This window comes from Triticum dicoccoides, chromosome 5A, assembly GCF_002162155.2.
Source record: "Triticum dicoccoides isolate Atlit2015 ecotype Zavitan chromosome 5A, WEW_v2.0, whole genome shotgun sequence".
Taxonomy (NCBI): Eukaryota; Viridiplantae; Streptophyta; class Magnoliopsida; order Poales; family Poaceae; genus Triticum; species Triticum dicoccoides.
The window spans coordinates 50,560,735-50,575,700 of NC_041388.1; the positions used below are offsets into that span (position 1 = coordinate 50,560,735).

Here is a 14,966-nt window from a genome sequence, read left to right on the forward strand (position 1 = left end):
TAAATAGAACAACCATTTTTCTCGGATTTAAATGAGTAGCCATCTCGAATTAAACGAGATCCTGATACAATGTTCATGCTCAAAGCTGGCACTAAATAACAATTATTGAGGTTTAAAACTAATCCGGTAGGTAAATGTAGAGGCAGCGTGCCGACGGCGATCACATCGACCTTGGAACCATTCCCGACGCGCATCGTCACCTCGTCCTTCGCCAGTCTCCGCTTATTCCGCAACTCCTGCTTTGAGTTACATATGTGAGCAACCGCACCGATATCAAATACCCAGGAGCTACTACGAGTACTGGTAAGGTACACATTAATTACATGTATATCACATATACCTTTAGTATTGCCGGTCTTCTTGTCCGCTAAGTATTTGGGGCAGTTCCGCTTCCAGTGACCACTTCCCTTGCAATAAAACACTCAGTCTCAGGCTTGGGTCCATTCTTTGACTTCTTCCCGGCAGCTTACTTACCGGGCGCGGCAACTCCCTTGCCGTCCTTCTTGAAGTTCTTTTTACCCTTGCCTTTCTTGAACTTAGTGGTTTTATTCACCATCAACACCTGATGTTCCTTTTTGATTTCCACCTCCGCTGATTTCAGCATTGAATATACCTCAGGAATGGTCTTTTCCATCCCCTGCATATTGAAGTTCATCACAAAGCTCTTGTAGCTCGGTGGAAGCGACTGAAGAATTCTGTCAATGACCGCGTCATCCGGGATATTAACTCCCAGCTAAGTCAAGCGGTTATGCAACCCAGACATTTTGAGTATGTGTTCACTGACAGAACTATTTTCCTCCATCTTACAACTGAAGAACTTGTCAGAGACTTCATATCTCTCGACCCGGGCATGAGCTTGGAAAACCATTTTCAGCTCTTCGAACATCTCATATGCTCCGTGTCTTTCAAAACGCTTTTGGAGCCCCGGTTCTAAGCTGTAAAGCATGCTGCACTGAACGAGGGAGTAATCATCAACACGTGACTGCCAAGCGTTCATAACGTCTTGGTTCTCTGGGATGGGTGCGTCACCTAGCGGTGCTTCTAGGACATAATCTTTCTCGGCAGCTATGAGAATGATCCTCAGGTTCCGGACCCAGTCTGTATAGTTGCTGCCATCATCTTTCAGCTTGGTTTTCTCTAGGAACGCGTTGAAGTTGAGGGCAACATTAGCGTGGGCCATTTGATCTACAAGACATAGTGTAAAGATTTTAGACTAAGTTCATGATAATTAAGTTCATTTAATCAAATTATTCAATGAACTCCCACTCAGATAGACATTCCTCTAGTCATCTAAGTGAAACATGATCCGAGTCAACTAGGTCGTGTCCGATCATCACGTGAGACGGACTAGTCAACATCGGTGAACATCTTCATGTTGATCGTATCTTCTATACGACTCATGCTCGACCTTTCGGTCTTCCGTGTTCCGAGGCCATGTCTGTACATGCTAGGCTCGTCAAGTCAACCTAAGTGTATTGCGTGTGTAAATCTGGCTTACACCCGTTGTATTCGAACGTTAGAATCTATCACACCCGATCATCACGTGGTGCTTCGAAACAACGAACCTTCGCAACGGTGCACATTTAGGAGGAACACTTTCTTGAAATTATTACGAGGGATCATCTTATTTAAGTTACCATCGTTCTAAGCAAATAAGATGCAAAACATGATAAACATCACATGCAATCAAATAGTGACATGATATGACCAATATCATTTGCTCCTTTTGATCTCCATCTTCGGGGCTTCATGATCATCGTTGTCACCGGCATGACACCATGATCTCCATCATCGTGTCTTCTTGAAGTTGTCTCGTCATCTATTACTTCTACTACTATGGCTAATGCTTTAGCAATAAAGTAAAGTAATTACATGACGTTTATGTTGACACGCAGGTCATAAATAAATTAAGACAACTCCTATGGCTCCTGCCGGTTGTCATACTCATCGACATGCAAGTCGTGATTCCTATTACAAGAACATGATCAATCTCATACATCACATATATCATTCATCAAATCCTTTTGGCCATATCACATCACACGACACATGCTGCAAAAATAAGTTAGACGTCCTCTAATTGTTGTTGCAAGTTTTACGTGGCTGCTATAGGTTTCTAGCAAGAACGTTTCTTACCTACGCCAAAACCACAATGTGATATGCCAATTTCTATTTACCCTTCATAAGGACCCTTTTCATCAAATCCGATCCGACTAAAGTGGGAGAGACAGACACCCGCCAGCCACCTTATGCAACTAGTGCATGCCAGTCGGTGGAACCGGTCTCACGTGAGCGTACGTGTAAGGTTGGTCCGGGCCGCTTTATTCCACAATGCCGCTGAATCAAGATAAGACTAGTAACGGCAAGATAATTGACAATATCGACGCCCACAACTGCTTTGTGTTCTACTCGTGCATAGTAACTATGCATAGACCTAGTTCATGATGCCACTGTTGGGGAACGTAGCAGAATTTTAAAATTTTCTACGCATCACCAAGATCAATCTATGGAGTCATCTAGCAACGAGGGAGAGAAGAGTGCATCTACATACCCTTGTAGATCACGAGCGGAAGCGTTCAAGAGAACAGGTTGATGGAGTCGTACTCGTCGTGATCCAAATCACCGAAGATCCTAGCGCCGAGGACGGCACCTCCGCGTTCAACACACGTACGGAGCGAGGACGTCTCCCGTGCCTTGATCTAGCAAGGAGGAGGGAGAGGTTGAGGAAGAGGGCTCCAACAGCAGCACGACGGCGTGGTGGTGGTGAAGCTGCAGTACTCCGGCAAGGCTTCGCCAAGCTCTTATGGAGGAGGAGAGGTGTTGGGGAGGGGAGGGGCTGCGCCTTGGATGTTGTATACAACCCTCCCCTCACCCCTCTATTTATAGGGGAAGGGGGCCGGCCCCCTCTAGATGAGATCTAGAGGGGGGCGGCGGCCAAGGGGAGGGGGGCTTGCCCCCCCCCCCAAGCAAGGGGGCGCCCCCCTTAGGGTTTCCCCCAAACCCTAGGCGCATGGGCCCTAGAAGGGTGTGGCGCCCCAGCCCACTTGGGCTGGTTCCCTTCTCCATACAGCCCATAAGGCCCTCCGGAAGAGGTGGCCCCTCCCGGTGGACCCTCGGAACCCCTCCGGTGGCCCCGGTACAATACCAATATGCCCCCGAACCTTTCCGGTGACCGTATGACAACTTCCTACATATAAATCTTCACCTCCGGACCATTCCGGAACTCCCCGTGACGTCCGGGATCTCATCCGGGACTCCGAACAACATTCGGTAATCACATACAAGTCTTCCTAACAACCCTAGCGTCACCGAACCTTAAGTGTGTAGACCCTACGGGTTCGGGAGACATGCAGACATGACCGAGAAGACTCTCCGGTCAATAACCAACAGCGGGATCTGGATACCCATGTTGGCTCCCACATGCTCTACGATGATCTCATCGGATGAACCACGATGTCGAGGATTCAATCAATCCGTATACAATTCCCTTTGTTAATCGGTACGTTACTTGCCCGAGACTTGATCGTCGGTATCCCAATACCTTGTTCAGTCTCGTTACCGGCAACTCACTTTACTCGTACCGTAATGCATGATCCCGTGATCAATCACTTGATCACATTGAGCTCATTATGATGATGCATTACTGAGTGGGCCCAGAGATACCTCTCCGTCATACGGAGTGATAAACCCCAGTCTCGTTTCGTGCCAACCCAACAGACACTTTCGGAGATACCTGTAATGTACCTTTATAGTCACCCAGTTACGTTGTGACGTTTGACACACCCAAGGCACTCCTACGGTGTCCGGGAGTTGCACAATCTCATGGTCTAAGGAAATGATACTTGACATTCAGAAAAGCTACAGCAAACGAACTACACGATCTTTGAGCTATGCTTAGGATTGGGTCTTGTCCATCACATCATTCTCCTAATGATGTGATCCCGTTATCAATGACATCCAATGTCCATAGTCAGGAAACCATGACTATCTTTTGATCAACGAGCTAGTCAACTAGAGGCTCACTAGGGACGTGTTGTGGTCTATGTATTCACACATGTATTACGATTTTCGGATAACACAATTATAGCATGAACAATAGACAATTATCATGAACAAAGAAATATAATAATAATCATTTTATTATTGCCTCTAGGACATATTTCCAACACCCTCTCCCTCGCCTGCGTCCTTTGCCGCCTAAAGCCAGCTGCCCACATTCATGCCGGCCCAGAGCAAATGTGACGTCTCACTGACGCCGGCCGCACCGTATCCCCGGTGTCCTTGCATGTTCAATGATGGAGAGATGTTTACTGGACAGGACGGGACATATATCTAACACGTCCGTTCAATGCCCCGCCCGTTCGACCGCTTTCTTTATTGAAAAATGTCAAAAATGTAATGAAGGTTCTCCGGTTTAGACGAAAATCGCCTGGTTTGCATGTAATTCGTCCGGTTTGTTGAAATCCGGTTTGAAATATATGTGACTATAGTTGGATGACCAACTCCCGCATCACTGAGATGCGGTGCTCGGTTTGGGTCAGCATCGGAGATGCCCTTGAAAACTTATTTGTGGTCACACCTCCAAGACAGGCAGACAACAGCCTGCAGATCTTCAGCTCGTTGTGCACGTACACCCGTGGTCGCCAGGCCTCCTATGCGAGCATGTAATTTGTTGTAAATGTCCTATTTACGAAAAGATATATGAAATTACAACTATTCACACGCAATAGTTAAATGTTGTTCCGGTCTCAAATAGAATCAGGGACATTAGAGTTGCTAAGTCTGTATGGCTTCATCAGATTTATGATTTGTAGCATCAACGTTGCAACGGGATCCTCCTATCCTTTTCCAGGAGATGACAGATTTAAACATGGCCAATTAAGACTTTCATCAGCCCTGCATCAACAAAATGGAATGACGCGTAAGATTGTAAAGTCAAAACTCACTGGTTTAGCATATACTGTCACTGCGGAATCACCTGCCTGCACTGCTGCACCATGCAATCCACTCTACATTTCTAGTGAAATAAGGTACCAACCGCTGCCTGCTAAGCACAATGGTCCAGAGCTGAGGACTTCTGACGGAAGCGTCATAAACACCATAGTCGAGTGGTAACACGGAGCTTCAGCAGGAATTCAACAGAGAAGAAGAACCAAGCTCGAGTTAAGTTCCGAGGAACCCTGCTGTTCTCACTCCACAGCTGTGCTGTATCACTGATTCACTGCCTCAAGCACATGCGCTGCATCAATGCCGGCATGACAATTCCGGCGCTCAGACAGGATTTAGCAGGCAAGAGTCTGATGCAGATCATTACAAGAGACGGTGCGAGCCTAATTCTCTATGTTGATCCAGCTAAACCAGGTGGTTTATGCACTCCCCTTTCTTTAATCAAGGTCCTCATGTTTTCAGCTGCATCCCACTTGCCCGACTCCGCGCTGATGTTCGACAGCAGAACATAGTTCGAGGTCTTGCGAGGTTCCAGTTCGAATAACTTCTCAGCTGCAAACTGCGCGAGCTCGTCGTTCTTGTGCACCCGGCATGCTCCAAGCAATGCACCCCATACACCAGCATTAGGCTGGATCTGCATTCCCTGAACAAGGTTAAAGGCTTCGCTCAGTCTCCCAGCTCTTCCAAGTAGATCCACCATGCAAGCGTAGTGTTCAGCCACAGGCTGTAATGAGTATTCTTTTGTCATCGAGTTGAAGAAACGCAATCCTTCGTCAATTAATCCTGCATGACTACAGGCTGACAAGACACCCACAAATGTGACCTCGTCGGGTCGGACACCATTGGCTTCCATTTCTCGGAAAACTGAAATAGCCTCGGTCCCACGACCATTAGAAGCATAGCCATCAATGAGCGCATTCCATGAAACAATGTCCTGACCTGCCATCTCATCAAATATTTGTCTTGCTTCTAAGATCCGTCCACACTTGGCATATGCAGAAATCAGGGAATTTCCAGCAAAGGAATCACTGATATACCCACTCCTGACAAGAAGACTGTGGAATTGCCTCCCGACTTGCAAAGCAGCCAAGTCCGCGCATGCGCTGAGACAACTCGCATATGTAGACCAATCAGCCATCTTTGCATCCCTTCTCATGAGCAGGAAATATTGGAGTGCTTCGAAACAGAGCCCATTCTGAACAAACCCGGAGATAACTGAATTCCACGATACTGCATTCCTCTGATTCATCTTTCTGAATATACCTACTGCCTTGCGCATTTGACCATCTTGGGCATAGCCAGCAATCAGGGTGTTCCAAGAAACCATATCCTTGTTTGGCATTTGCTGGAACAACACCATGGCCTCGTCAAGCATTCCACAGTGGACATAGCCAGATATCATTGTATTCCAGCACACCGCATCTCGGACCTCAAGTGCATCAAAGATGTGGCGTGCGTCATCGATCATCTTGCTCTGCAGATAGCCATGCATCAGTGCAGTCTTCGCTGCAAAACTATCAAAAGGCATCTTGTTCAGCATATCCTTTGCTTCTTGGAGCTTCCCAGCACGCACTAATGCACTTATCATTGTCGTCCACGAAATTGAGTTCTTATCTGGCATCTCTGAAAACAATCTATAGGCCTCATCCATGTGCGAAAGCCGCAAATACCCACCAAGCATCACATTCCAAGACACCACATTCCGTTCAGGCATTCTGTCGAACAATTCTCTCGCCTCACCAATCCTCCCTGCCTGGCAATAACCATTGAGCAAGGTGACCCAAGAGATGACATTAGGTGACGGAACTCTCTCAAATAAGCCAGCAGCCGCATTGAGATCTCCAGCGCGCACATAGCCCTCCAGCATCAAGTTCCAGGACACCATGTCCCTTTGCGGCATCTCGTCAAAGAACTGGGCCGCCCGAACTATTTTCTCATTGCGGGTCAACCCGACCAGCACCGAGTTCCAAGAAACTATGTCAGGGGCCGGCATTTCCCGCAGCAACGTCACCGCGTCATCAAACCTGCCATTCTTCGCGTATCCAGAGATCATGGCATTGTAGCATGCCGTGCACTTCTTCCCAGGTATTCGATCGAGCGTCTCCCTGGCAAGCTTGAGCTCCCCCGCGCGTGCATAGCAGGAGACCATCAACGTCCAGGAGAAGTCGTCCCGGGCAGGCATTGCGTCGAACAGCTCCCGGGCGTCCGCTACACGGCCGTGGTCAGAGCAGGCCGCGATCATGGCGTTCCAGGAGACGAGATTGCGGCGTGGAATCTCGTCGAACAGGCGTCGCGCGTCCGCGAGGCGGCCGTGGCGCGCGAGCGCGGAGAGCATGGCGTTGTAGGAGACGGTGTTGCGGTGGGGCATCTCATCGAACAGGCGGCGTGCCGCGGCCAGCTGTCCCGAACGCGCCAGGCGCGTGAGCTCCTGGTTGCTCCGGAACACTGCGGAGGTCGCCGCCGCGGCCACGCCGGTGGCCTTGGCCGCGGCCATGAGGTGGCTAGCCGGCGGTGGCGGGCGAAGGTGTGCGACTGACTGCACTGAGGAAGGGAGCAGCGGGTTCAGACTTCAGACTTGGAGCACAAACTGGGCCGGCAGCCGAATACTACGACTTAAACTATGGAAGCCCAACCGATCTGACGTTAATAGGCCTGTGCAAATTTTAAATCGATTTTACAGCCCAAGTAAAACGCTTAGATTCATTGGAGGAAAATCATGCCTGGAAATCGAATAACCAACAAAATTCCAAGGACTGCTAAAAAATCCAAGGTTTCTACTCCCACTGTCTCAAAATGTAAGACATTTATTTTACACTAGTACCTTAGAAGATGATTTATTCCATGTCAATTTCAAAGAAAAAAAAATACACCACATGCATGAGCTCCGGGAGGATGGAGGCCATGGAGGCAGCGACAACGGAGCAGCGGAAGGGCGTGAGTGAAAGTGGCGGGAAGAAAAGAGCTCTACCCGTCAAATTAGGAAGTTGCCACTATCAAGCCTTGTTGGTGGGCCCAGCGAGGATGAAGGTCAACCGAGTCTCCTTGTTGGGTCCATCATGGATAAAGGGCTCAACCGAGTTTCCTTCACTTAGATAAGCTCAACTGGATCTCCTCATCGCTGCGGTTGACGTGGCGAGTGATGGTCTCAGATGGAAGGAAATGGAACAAATAAGACGATAATGTGACGACAACAAGCATAGACGACACACAAGGGCATGCAACTAATTTCTTCAAGCGGTAGCGACATATACCGAATTCATCAGGTTTGAGTGGCAGACCTTGAATATTCCAGTTCAGGAGTGGCATGAACCGAAAAATCCGTTTTTCAATTGAGTGAGTGTTTTTTCCCAATACACAAAATAATTTTTTTAACATGGCGGGCAGAACTGCATATAAGAACATATACAACCAGATTTGTCAAATCCGCCTCCTAAGGCCTCATTCGGTTTGGAGGAAACCAAAATGTAGGAATTATGAGTAGTATAGGAATTTGATAGGATGACATTTGCCATCCTAAGGAATTGTTTTGCCTCGTTCCTACGCATAAAATGAGCTTTGAGTGGATGTGTAGATTCCTTCAAAAATAGAGGAAATGAATAGTATTTCTATGAGATTCATGTACGCGTTTCCTACAAACCGAACACATCTATAAATTTTTTTCCTATGAAATCCTTATTCCTACGTTTTTTCTATAGAAATCCTCCAAACCGAACGAGGCCTAAACATCTACGGATGCATCCAAGCACGACCATGGGCAGCACCGGACGACCATTCAAATGACTTGCCGGACAACCACACTCCTCATATCAAAATCCTCAAATCCATGAAAATCCATGCATGTCAACCATATAACACAAATTCATCACCAATTCAACAAAGCAAAATAAACCATAATTCAACAATTCAAACATGCCAAAAATAAAATTCAACTTCCAGGGCGTGTCTGGCCAACATGATGAATCACTCACGTCTTGTCTATGGCGTCTAACTATCCAGAATCACTTCCCATTCAGACATCGAAACATTGTCAGTTGCGGGTGAGGCGGATGGCGGCTTCCTTGTTGGCAGCATGGTGGATGGGCACAGGGCGGCCGGCCGCAGCGGAGGGGACACATCCACGTCGATTTCGACCACCTCCTTGACCGCAACTTTCTTCGCCGCAGCATCCTGCTCGTGCTGGCGGGCACGACGCTCCCTCAGGGCGACGTTCTTTGCCCTGCAGCTTACCGCCACAGACATGACTGGAACAGACTCATGCTGGCAGTGGGGGACGGATTACTCAGTGACGACATCTACGACGGCGTGGATGGGGGAGCAAGGGTGGAGGACGGCGACGTCTCGAACATGGGAAAAGAAGGATGGATGTCTGAGGAGTCTGGTCTGGTCCAATATGACAGCCAATCAGTGAGAGGGCCGTCCATTCATATATACAGAGGGCATTTGAGGAGCCCGCTGTAGATGATGCTCTAACTTCTCTAATATTTTATTTTAATTGGGTATGAGCCATCGATTTTTGGATATGGACCGTGGGGGGAGAATCTCCAACCCTTCACCGCTAAGGAGCATCTTCCTTTACAACCAACCTTTCCCTGCAGCTCATATTCCCTTTGAGCTTGAGCTACAAGCTCGGCGCTCGTGTATACAGTTGCAGTTTGGGTTGGCACTGCCTATATACCACCCACCTCTGCGCAAGTGTTTAAGATAGTCCCACAGATAAACGCAAAAAATTGACACACACCCCCACAGTAGCAATGGAGATGGGACGGTCACTATGGCTCGCGCTGCTGGTCCCTGCGATCATGGTGTCCTTCTACGGCGAGGCTGCCATGGCGGACGCCCAGACATCGACGGCGGGAGGGTCACCGCCGGACACGAACGTGCTGTGCGTCAGCAAGTGCGGGACGTGCCCGACGGTGTGTACCACGCCGCCGCCGCCGCCGGCGGGCAGCGACGGCAGTGGCTACTCCTCGCCGTCGCCTCCGCGCTCTATGACGACTCAGCCATCTCCGCCGGCCGTGCCGCAGCCGCAGGCCAAGGGAGGGAAGCCCAGCGGCTACTACTACTTCTTCACCGCCGGGAGCGGCCGGAGCTGCGCCGCCTCGAGCGCTCGTTACACGCTGCTGCTCCTGGCGCTTCTTCCCGTCGTCGCTGTTTAGGCTGCTGAATCTGGTGTGGCGCTCGGTGAGGAGTGAGGACCCGGCGGCAACTCGATCGGCTCCTACGTGTGGTTCGCTATTGGTGACTAATTTATCTGGTTAAGTTTCCCATGTGCTTCCCTTCGATCGAGATGATTTTCGATAGTCACTGGTGTAATTTGGAACTTTCGTTGTCAACCTGAATTTGGCTGATCATCATCCCTTGTGTTGTCTCTGTTTTTGTTTCGCTCAGCACACCCCGTTTTGCTGGGCCTCACTCTTTACAAGGCAGGTATAAAATAAAGAAGTACTTCCTCTATAGGCTAGTAATGCGCACGTGCAACCCACGTTAATATTTAGGCAATATATTAATTGCACATGGATATTAGGTATGTTATTATTTGTGTGTTAATCATATGATTAATGCAATATTTGGTATGATAATAATTGCACGTTAAACACGCTTAACACTCGCCATTGGAGCAGTCTAGATTGTTGGATTAACTTAGTTCGATAGCTGAGATCAGTTGGATCTGCCCCTTTGGATCTTTTTATATTGGTATAATAATATAATATAAATATAGAAGATATAGATTAATATGAATCTTTCAGGCCTCCTTTGGTTTAGAGGAATTTCATAAAAATTCTAGAGGATAGAATTCTTATATAATTTTTTCCTTTAGAGCCCTTTGGTTCATAGAAATGGATTCCTATTCCTACATAGGATTAGTTCCTATCCTCCACATTTCATAGGAAAATAAAAAAGAGCCTAGACTCAATGGAAAAATTCCTTTGGTGTCAACTAAATGACATCTTGTTTCCTATTTCTACTCATAGGATTTGAGATACATGTCATCTCATTTTCTACAAGATTCCTATTCCTATGATAATCCTATCCTATGAACCAAAAGAGGCCTCAAATCACTAAAATAGTGATCTAAATGATCGATCTTATATTAGCTTATAGAGGAAGTAGTTAGGACTGGCCTCTTTTGGTTCATAGGATAGGATTATTATAGGAATAGGAATCTTGTAGGAAATGAGATCCTATGAGTAGGAATAGGAAACAAGATGTCATTTGGTTGACACCAAAGAAATTTTTCCATTGAATCTGGGCTTTTTTTTATTTTGCTATGAAATATGGAGGATAGGAACCAATCCTATGTAGGAATAGGAATCCATTCCTATGAACCAAAGGGCTCTAAAGGAAAAAATCCTATAAAAATCCTATCCTTAGAATTTCTATGAAGTTCCTCTAAACCAAAGGAGGCCTAAGTGGATTAAAACTCGGAGTTTTAGTCGGTTGAAGTCAGCACTGTAGGAACTACTCCCTCCGTTCGGAATTACTTGTCGCAGAAATAGATGTATCTAGACGTATTTTAGTTCTAGACACATCCATATTCGAGACAAGTAATTCCGAACGGAGGGAGTAGATGATATGCCAACACTGGATGGAAAACAAAATTACATCTCAAATGTGAAAATATAGAATATGTATACAAAGGCAGAATCATTTTTACTGGAAAATTGTGAAAAAGAGAACTCGGCCATTAGAAAGAAACCCGAAGGCGTTGCTTTCTACGTCAACGAAACGACCCGAAAGCTGGCTCCACCATCCGTGGTGGCGTAATTGCACACTCAGCGAGAGAACCTTTTTGCTAGAACCATGGTTATAACCTTACATCCAGAGGACTTGCCATCATGCTAGAAGCACATTATTGAAAATATTGGAAAATAATATGAAATTAATATTACATGGAATACTAACATGAAAGATAATGGCGAAATGTATCTAAGTAGATTCGTCCTAACATCTCATGTGTTCCAGTGTAGCAAATAATAGCATGTATTCTTTCGAAGGATATATGACATAGCTGCAGCTGAGGGGCACCTATTTTTTTTTTTCTGTTGGGGGCACACCATGTATAAGGAAAATCACATGATTTAAGAATTGGACATGTAGGCTATCTTCTCTATCCTCTTCATTATATACCTCATATATGTGGGGGCAAAATCAACGGCCGCCGCGAGAAGGAGGTTGCAAGGACGGGGAGAACCTATTACAGGGAGGGGATGCAACGTACCACCAGGTGATGGGTGTCAGACAACGAAGCCTTCTAGTTCGTCCCATCAAGGTCGTTGACTATTCGAGGCAGAAACCCGTTAGTCTTGAGCAGGGGTGCAAGCACATAGTTGTGCAGATGAACGGAACACAATAGCGGAGCTACTTAAAGGGGAGATCAAATTGCGTCAATACCACGACATGGAAAGAGAATAATATTAATATGTTTCAATTGCAACTGATTAGTGGGATTTAATGGAGATGGAGAAGAGTGAGATGGGTTTGCCAAGGAAAAAACGTGAGGCTACGATAGAGGATCCTCCGGGGGAAATCATTGTCGGAGAAGACGGGAAGGGGTGGCGATCTGAAGGTGAATCGTCGGGAAAGGAGAACGCTCGCTTGGAGAAGGAAGGAAGAGTGATGGGCCTTTGGTAGAAAACACAAGCATGAGCCCAGCCGCAAGAAATCTAACTCGGGAAGGCAGCGAGAGTTTTAACACTTCAGATTGGCCAGCAAAAGAGGATGACATGGAAGTGAAAGTGCTAGTTATCGACTAAAGGGGGGTGAATAGACGATTCTTACAAAAGTCTTCAAGACAGGCAATGTCTTCAAAGAAGCGAAAGCGAAATAGTAACTAAACAAGATATAGTGGAAGATAAACTACACAAGGCATGCTGGAATGTCAAACAACAATGGAAGTGAGATGCGAAGACAAACAGTAGTTTAGAAAGATAGTGTGAAGACACATCTCACCTTATTCCCCTTGAGCTAAAACCCATAGGTCTTGTTCAATCACTCAGGTAAGTCTTCAAAGTAGACTTCAAACCTTCACAGACTTCATTCACCGACAATCCACAATGACTTTAGTTCACGCAAAATAGAATGACTTCAGTGATGATCAAAACTCTTTGGGCTCTGGGTGTTTTGGGTTTTGTCATCACAAGGTTTCTCTCTCAAAGACGTTAGAGATGGGTTGCTCTCAAATGACAAAAGTCGTGCACAAACTCAAAGCAGCCACCAACTTATGGTGGAGGGGTGTACTATTTATAGCCAGGAGGCAACCTGACATGATATGTCTGAAATGACACTGGGTCAATGGATAACTGACATGTGTCCAACGGTCCGATTTCAAACACACATGGCAGTGATACGTCTCCGTCGTATCTACTTTTCCAAACACTTTTGCTCTTGTTTCGGACTCTAATTTGCATGATTTGAATGAAACTATCCCAGACTGACACTGTTTTTAGCAGAACTACTATGATGTTGTTTTTGTGCAGAAATAAAAGTTCTTGGAATTGGACAAAACTTTGTGGAGATTTTTTATGGAATATATACAAAATACTAGAGCGAACATCGACTGGAGGGGGGCCACTAGTTGCCCACAAGGCAACAGGGTGCGACCACCCCCTCCTCCCAGGCGTGCCCTGATCACTTGTGGGGCCCACATGGCTCCGCTGACCCTAATCTCAAGCCTATACATTCCTTTTCCACGAGAAAAAAATAAGAGAAGAAGTTTAATCATGTTTTATGATACAGAGCTGCCGCCACCTCCTTGTCTTCATCCGGAGGGCTGATCTAGAGTCCATTCGGAGGTTCGGAGAGGGAGATTCGTCGCCATCATCATCACCAACCCTTCTTCATCACCAATTTCATAATGCTCACCATTCGGAGTGAGTAATTCCTTCGTGGGCTTGCTGGACGGTGATGGAATTAGATGAGATTTATCATGTAATTGAGTCAATTTGTTAGGGCTTGATCCATAGTATCGACTATGTTCTGAGATTGATGTTGCTATAACTTTGCTATGCTTAACGCTTGTCACTAGGGCCCAAGTGCCATGATTTCAAATCTGAACCGTCTATGTTTTCATGAATATATTTGAGTTCTTGATCCTATCTGCTAGTCATATGCACTTGTCATTATTCTGATCCGTAGACCCCATAGTGACAATTGTTTGGTATACTCTCCGGGGATGATTGTAATTCGAGAAGTTCATGTATTCACCATGTGTTAATGCTTTGATCTGGTTCCTTATTAAAAGGAGGCATTAATATCTCTTAGTACTCAACTGCTAATACTTAGAAATATTCTTTGGCTCCCCTTGTGTAGAATCAATAAATTTGGATGAAATACTATCCTCAAAGATTACTGCGATCCCCTATACATGTGGGTTATCATGTATTTTGGGCGCGACGCCACTAATGCTATTCTACTAACGACGTCGGCAAGCGACCCCATTGGTGACACCTTACCACTGGTGTCATACTAGCGGTGCCGGCAACCGATGCAACTGGTGACACCTTACCACTGGTGTCATACTAGCGGTGCCGGCAACCGATGCAACCGGTGACACCTTACCACTGATGTCATATGATCGACATCGGCAACAGACGCCATTGGTTACACCTTACCACTGGCATCATACTAGCGGGGTTGGCCTACAACGCCACTAACCATGTTTTACGAACGACGCTAGCAGACATTTCTGCACTAGTGACCAATTCCTCAACTGTTTTATAACATCCATTTTCTTTCTCTATATGATATATGGTGAGGGTGTCCTGGACTAGGGGTACTAGCCCATAGGATCTACCACCAATGGGCTGAACTGAGGCCCACCAATCACTGCCTGGAGGATAGCCGAAGCTGTGAACCCAGCGTGATCCAGATGGACACCACTGAAGACTTAGTGTATACTTCAGGGACAACTCTAATAGTCGGCATGCTTATTCCTAGTTGGCAACCGCCCATATGTAACCCAGGTACCCTTGGTGCCTATATAAACCGAGGGGTTTAGTCCCTAGAGACACAACAACAAT

The 14,966-nt window shown here is 46.6% G+C and overlaps 2 protein-coding genes across 2 annotated transcripts; one reads left to right on the top strand and one right to left on the bottom strand.

Annotated features, from left to right (window-relative positions):
• Positions 1-4,530: 4,530 nt before the first annotated feature.
• LOC119299174 (pentatricopeptide repeat-containing protein At4g02750-like) lies at positions 4,531-7,508 on the bottom strand. The gene is made up of 2 exons (XM_037576427.1): positions 4,979-7,508; positions 4,531-4,896 (listed from the first exon to the last, which is right to left on the bottom strand). Exon 1 carries the CDS (start codon positions 7,439-7,441, stop codon positions 5,339-5,341), a length of 2,103 nt encoding a protein of 700 aa, XP_037432324.1. The 5' UTR covers positions 7,442-7,508; the 3' UTR covers positions 4,531-4,896; positions 4,979-5,338.
• A 2,059-nt stretch (positions 7,509-9,567) lies between these two features.
• LOC119296959 lies at positions 9,568-10,260 on the top strand. The gene has a single exon (XM_037574949.1). It carries the CDS (start codon positions 9,699-9,701, stop codon positions 10,101-10,103), a length of 405 nt encoding a protein of 134 aa, XP_037430846.1. The 5' UTR covers positions 9,568-9,698; the 3' UTR covers positions 10,104-10,260.
• The last annotated feature ends 4,706 nt before the right edge of the window (positions 10,261-14,966 follow it).

Excerpts from the sequence above, each read along its gene's own strand:
- LOC119296959 (XM_037574949.1), top strand. The coding sequence starts at position 9,699 with ATGGAGATGGGACGGTCACTATGGCTCGCGCTGCTGGTCCCTGCGATC.
- LOC119299174 (XM_037576427.1), bottom strand. The coding sequence starts at position 7,441 with ATGGCCGCGGCCAAGGCCACCGGCGTGGCCGCGGCGGCGACCTCCGCA.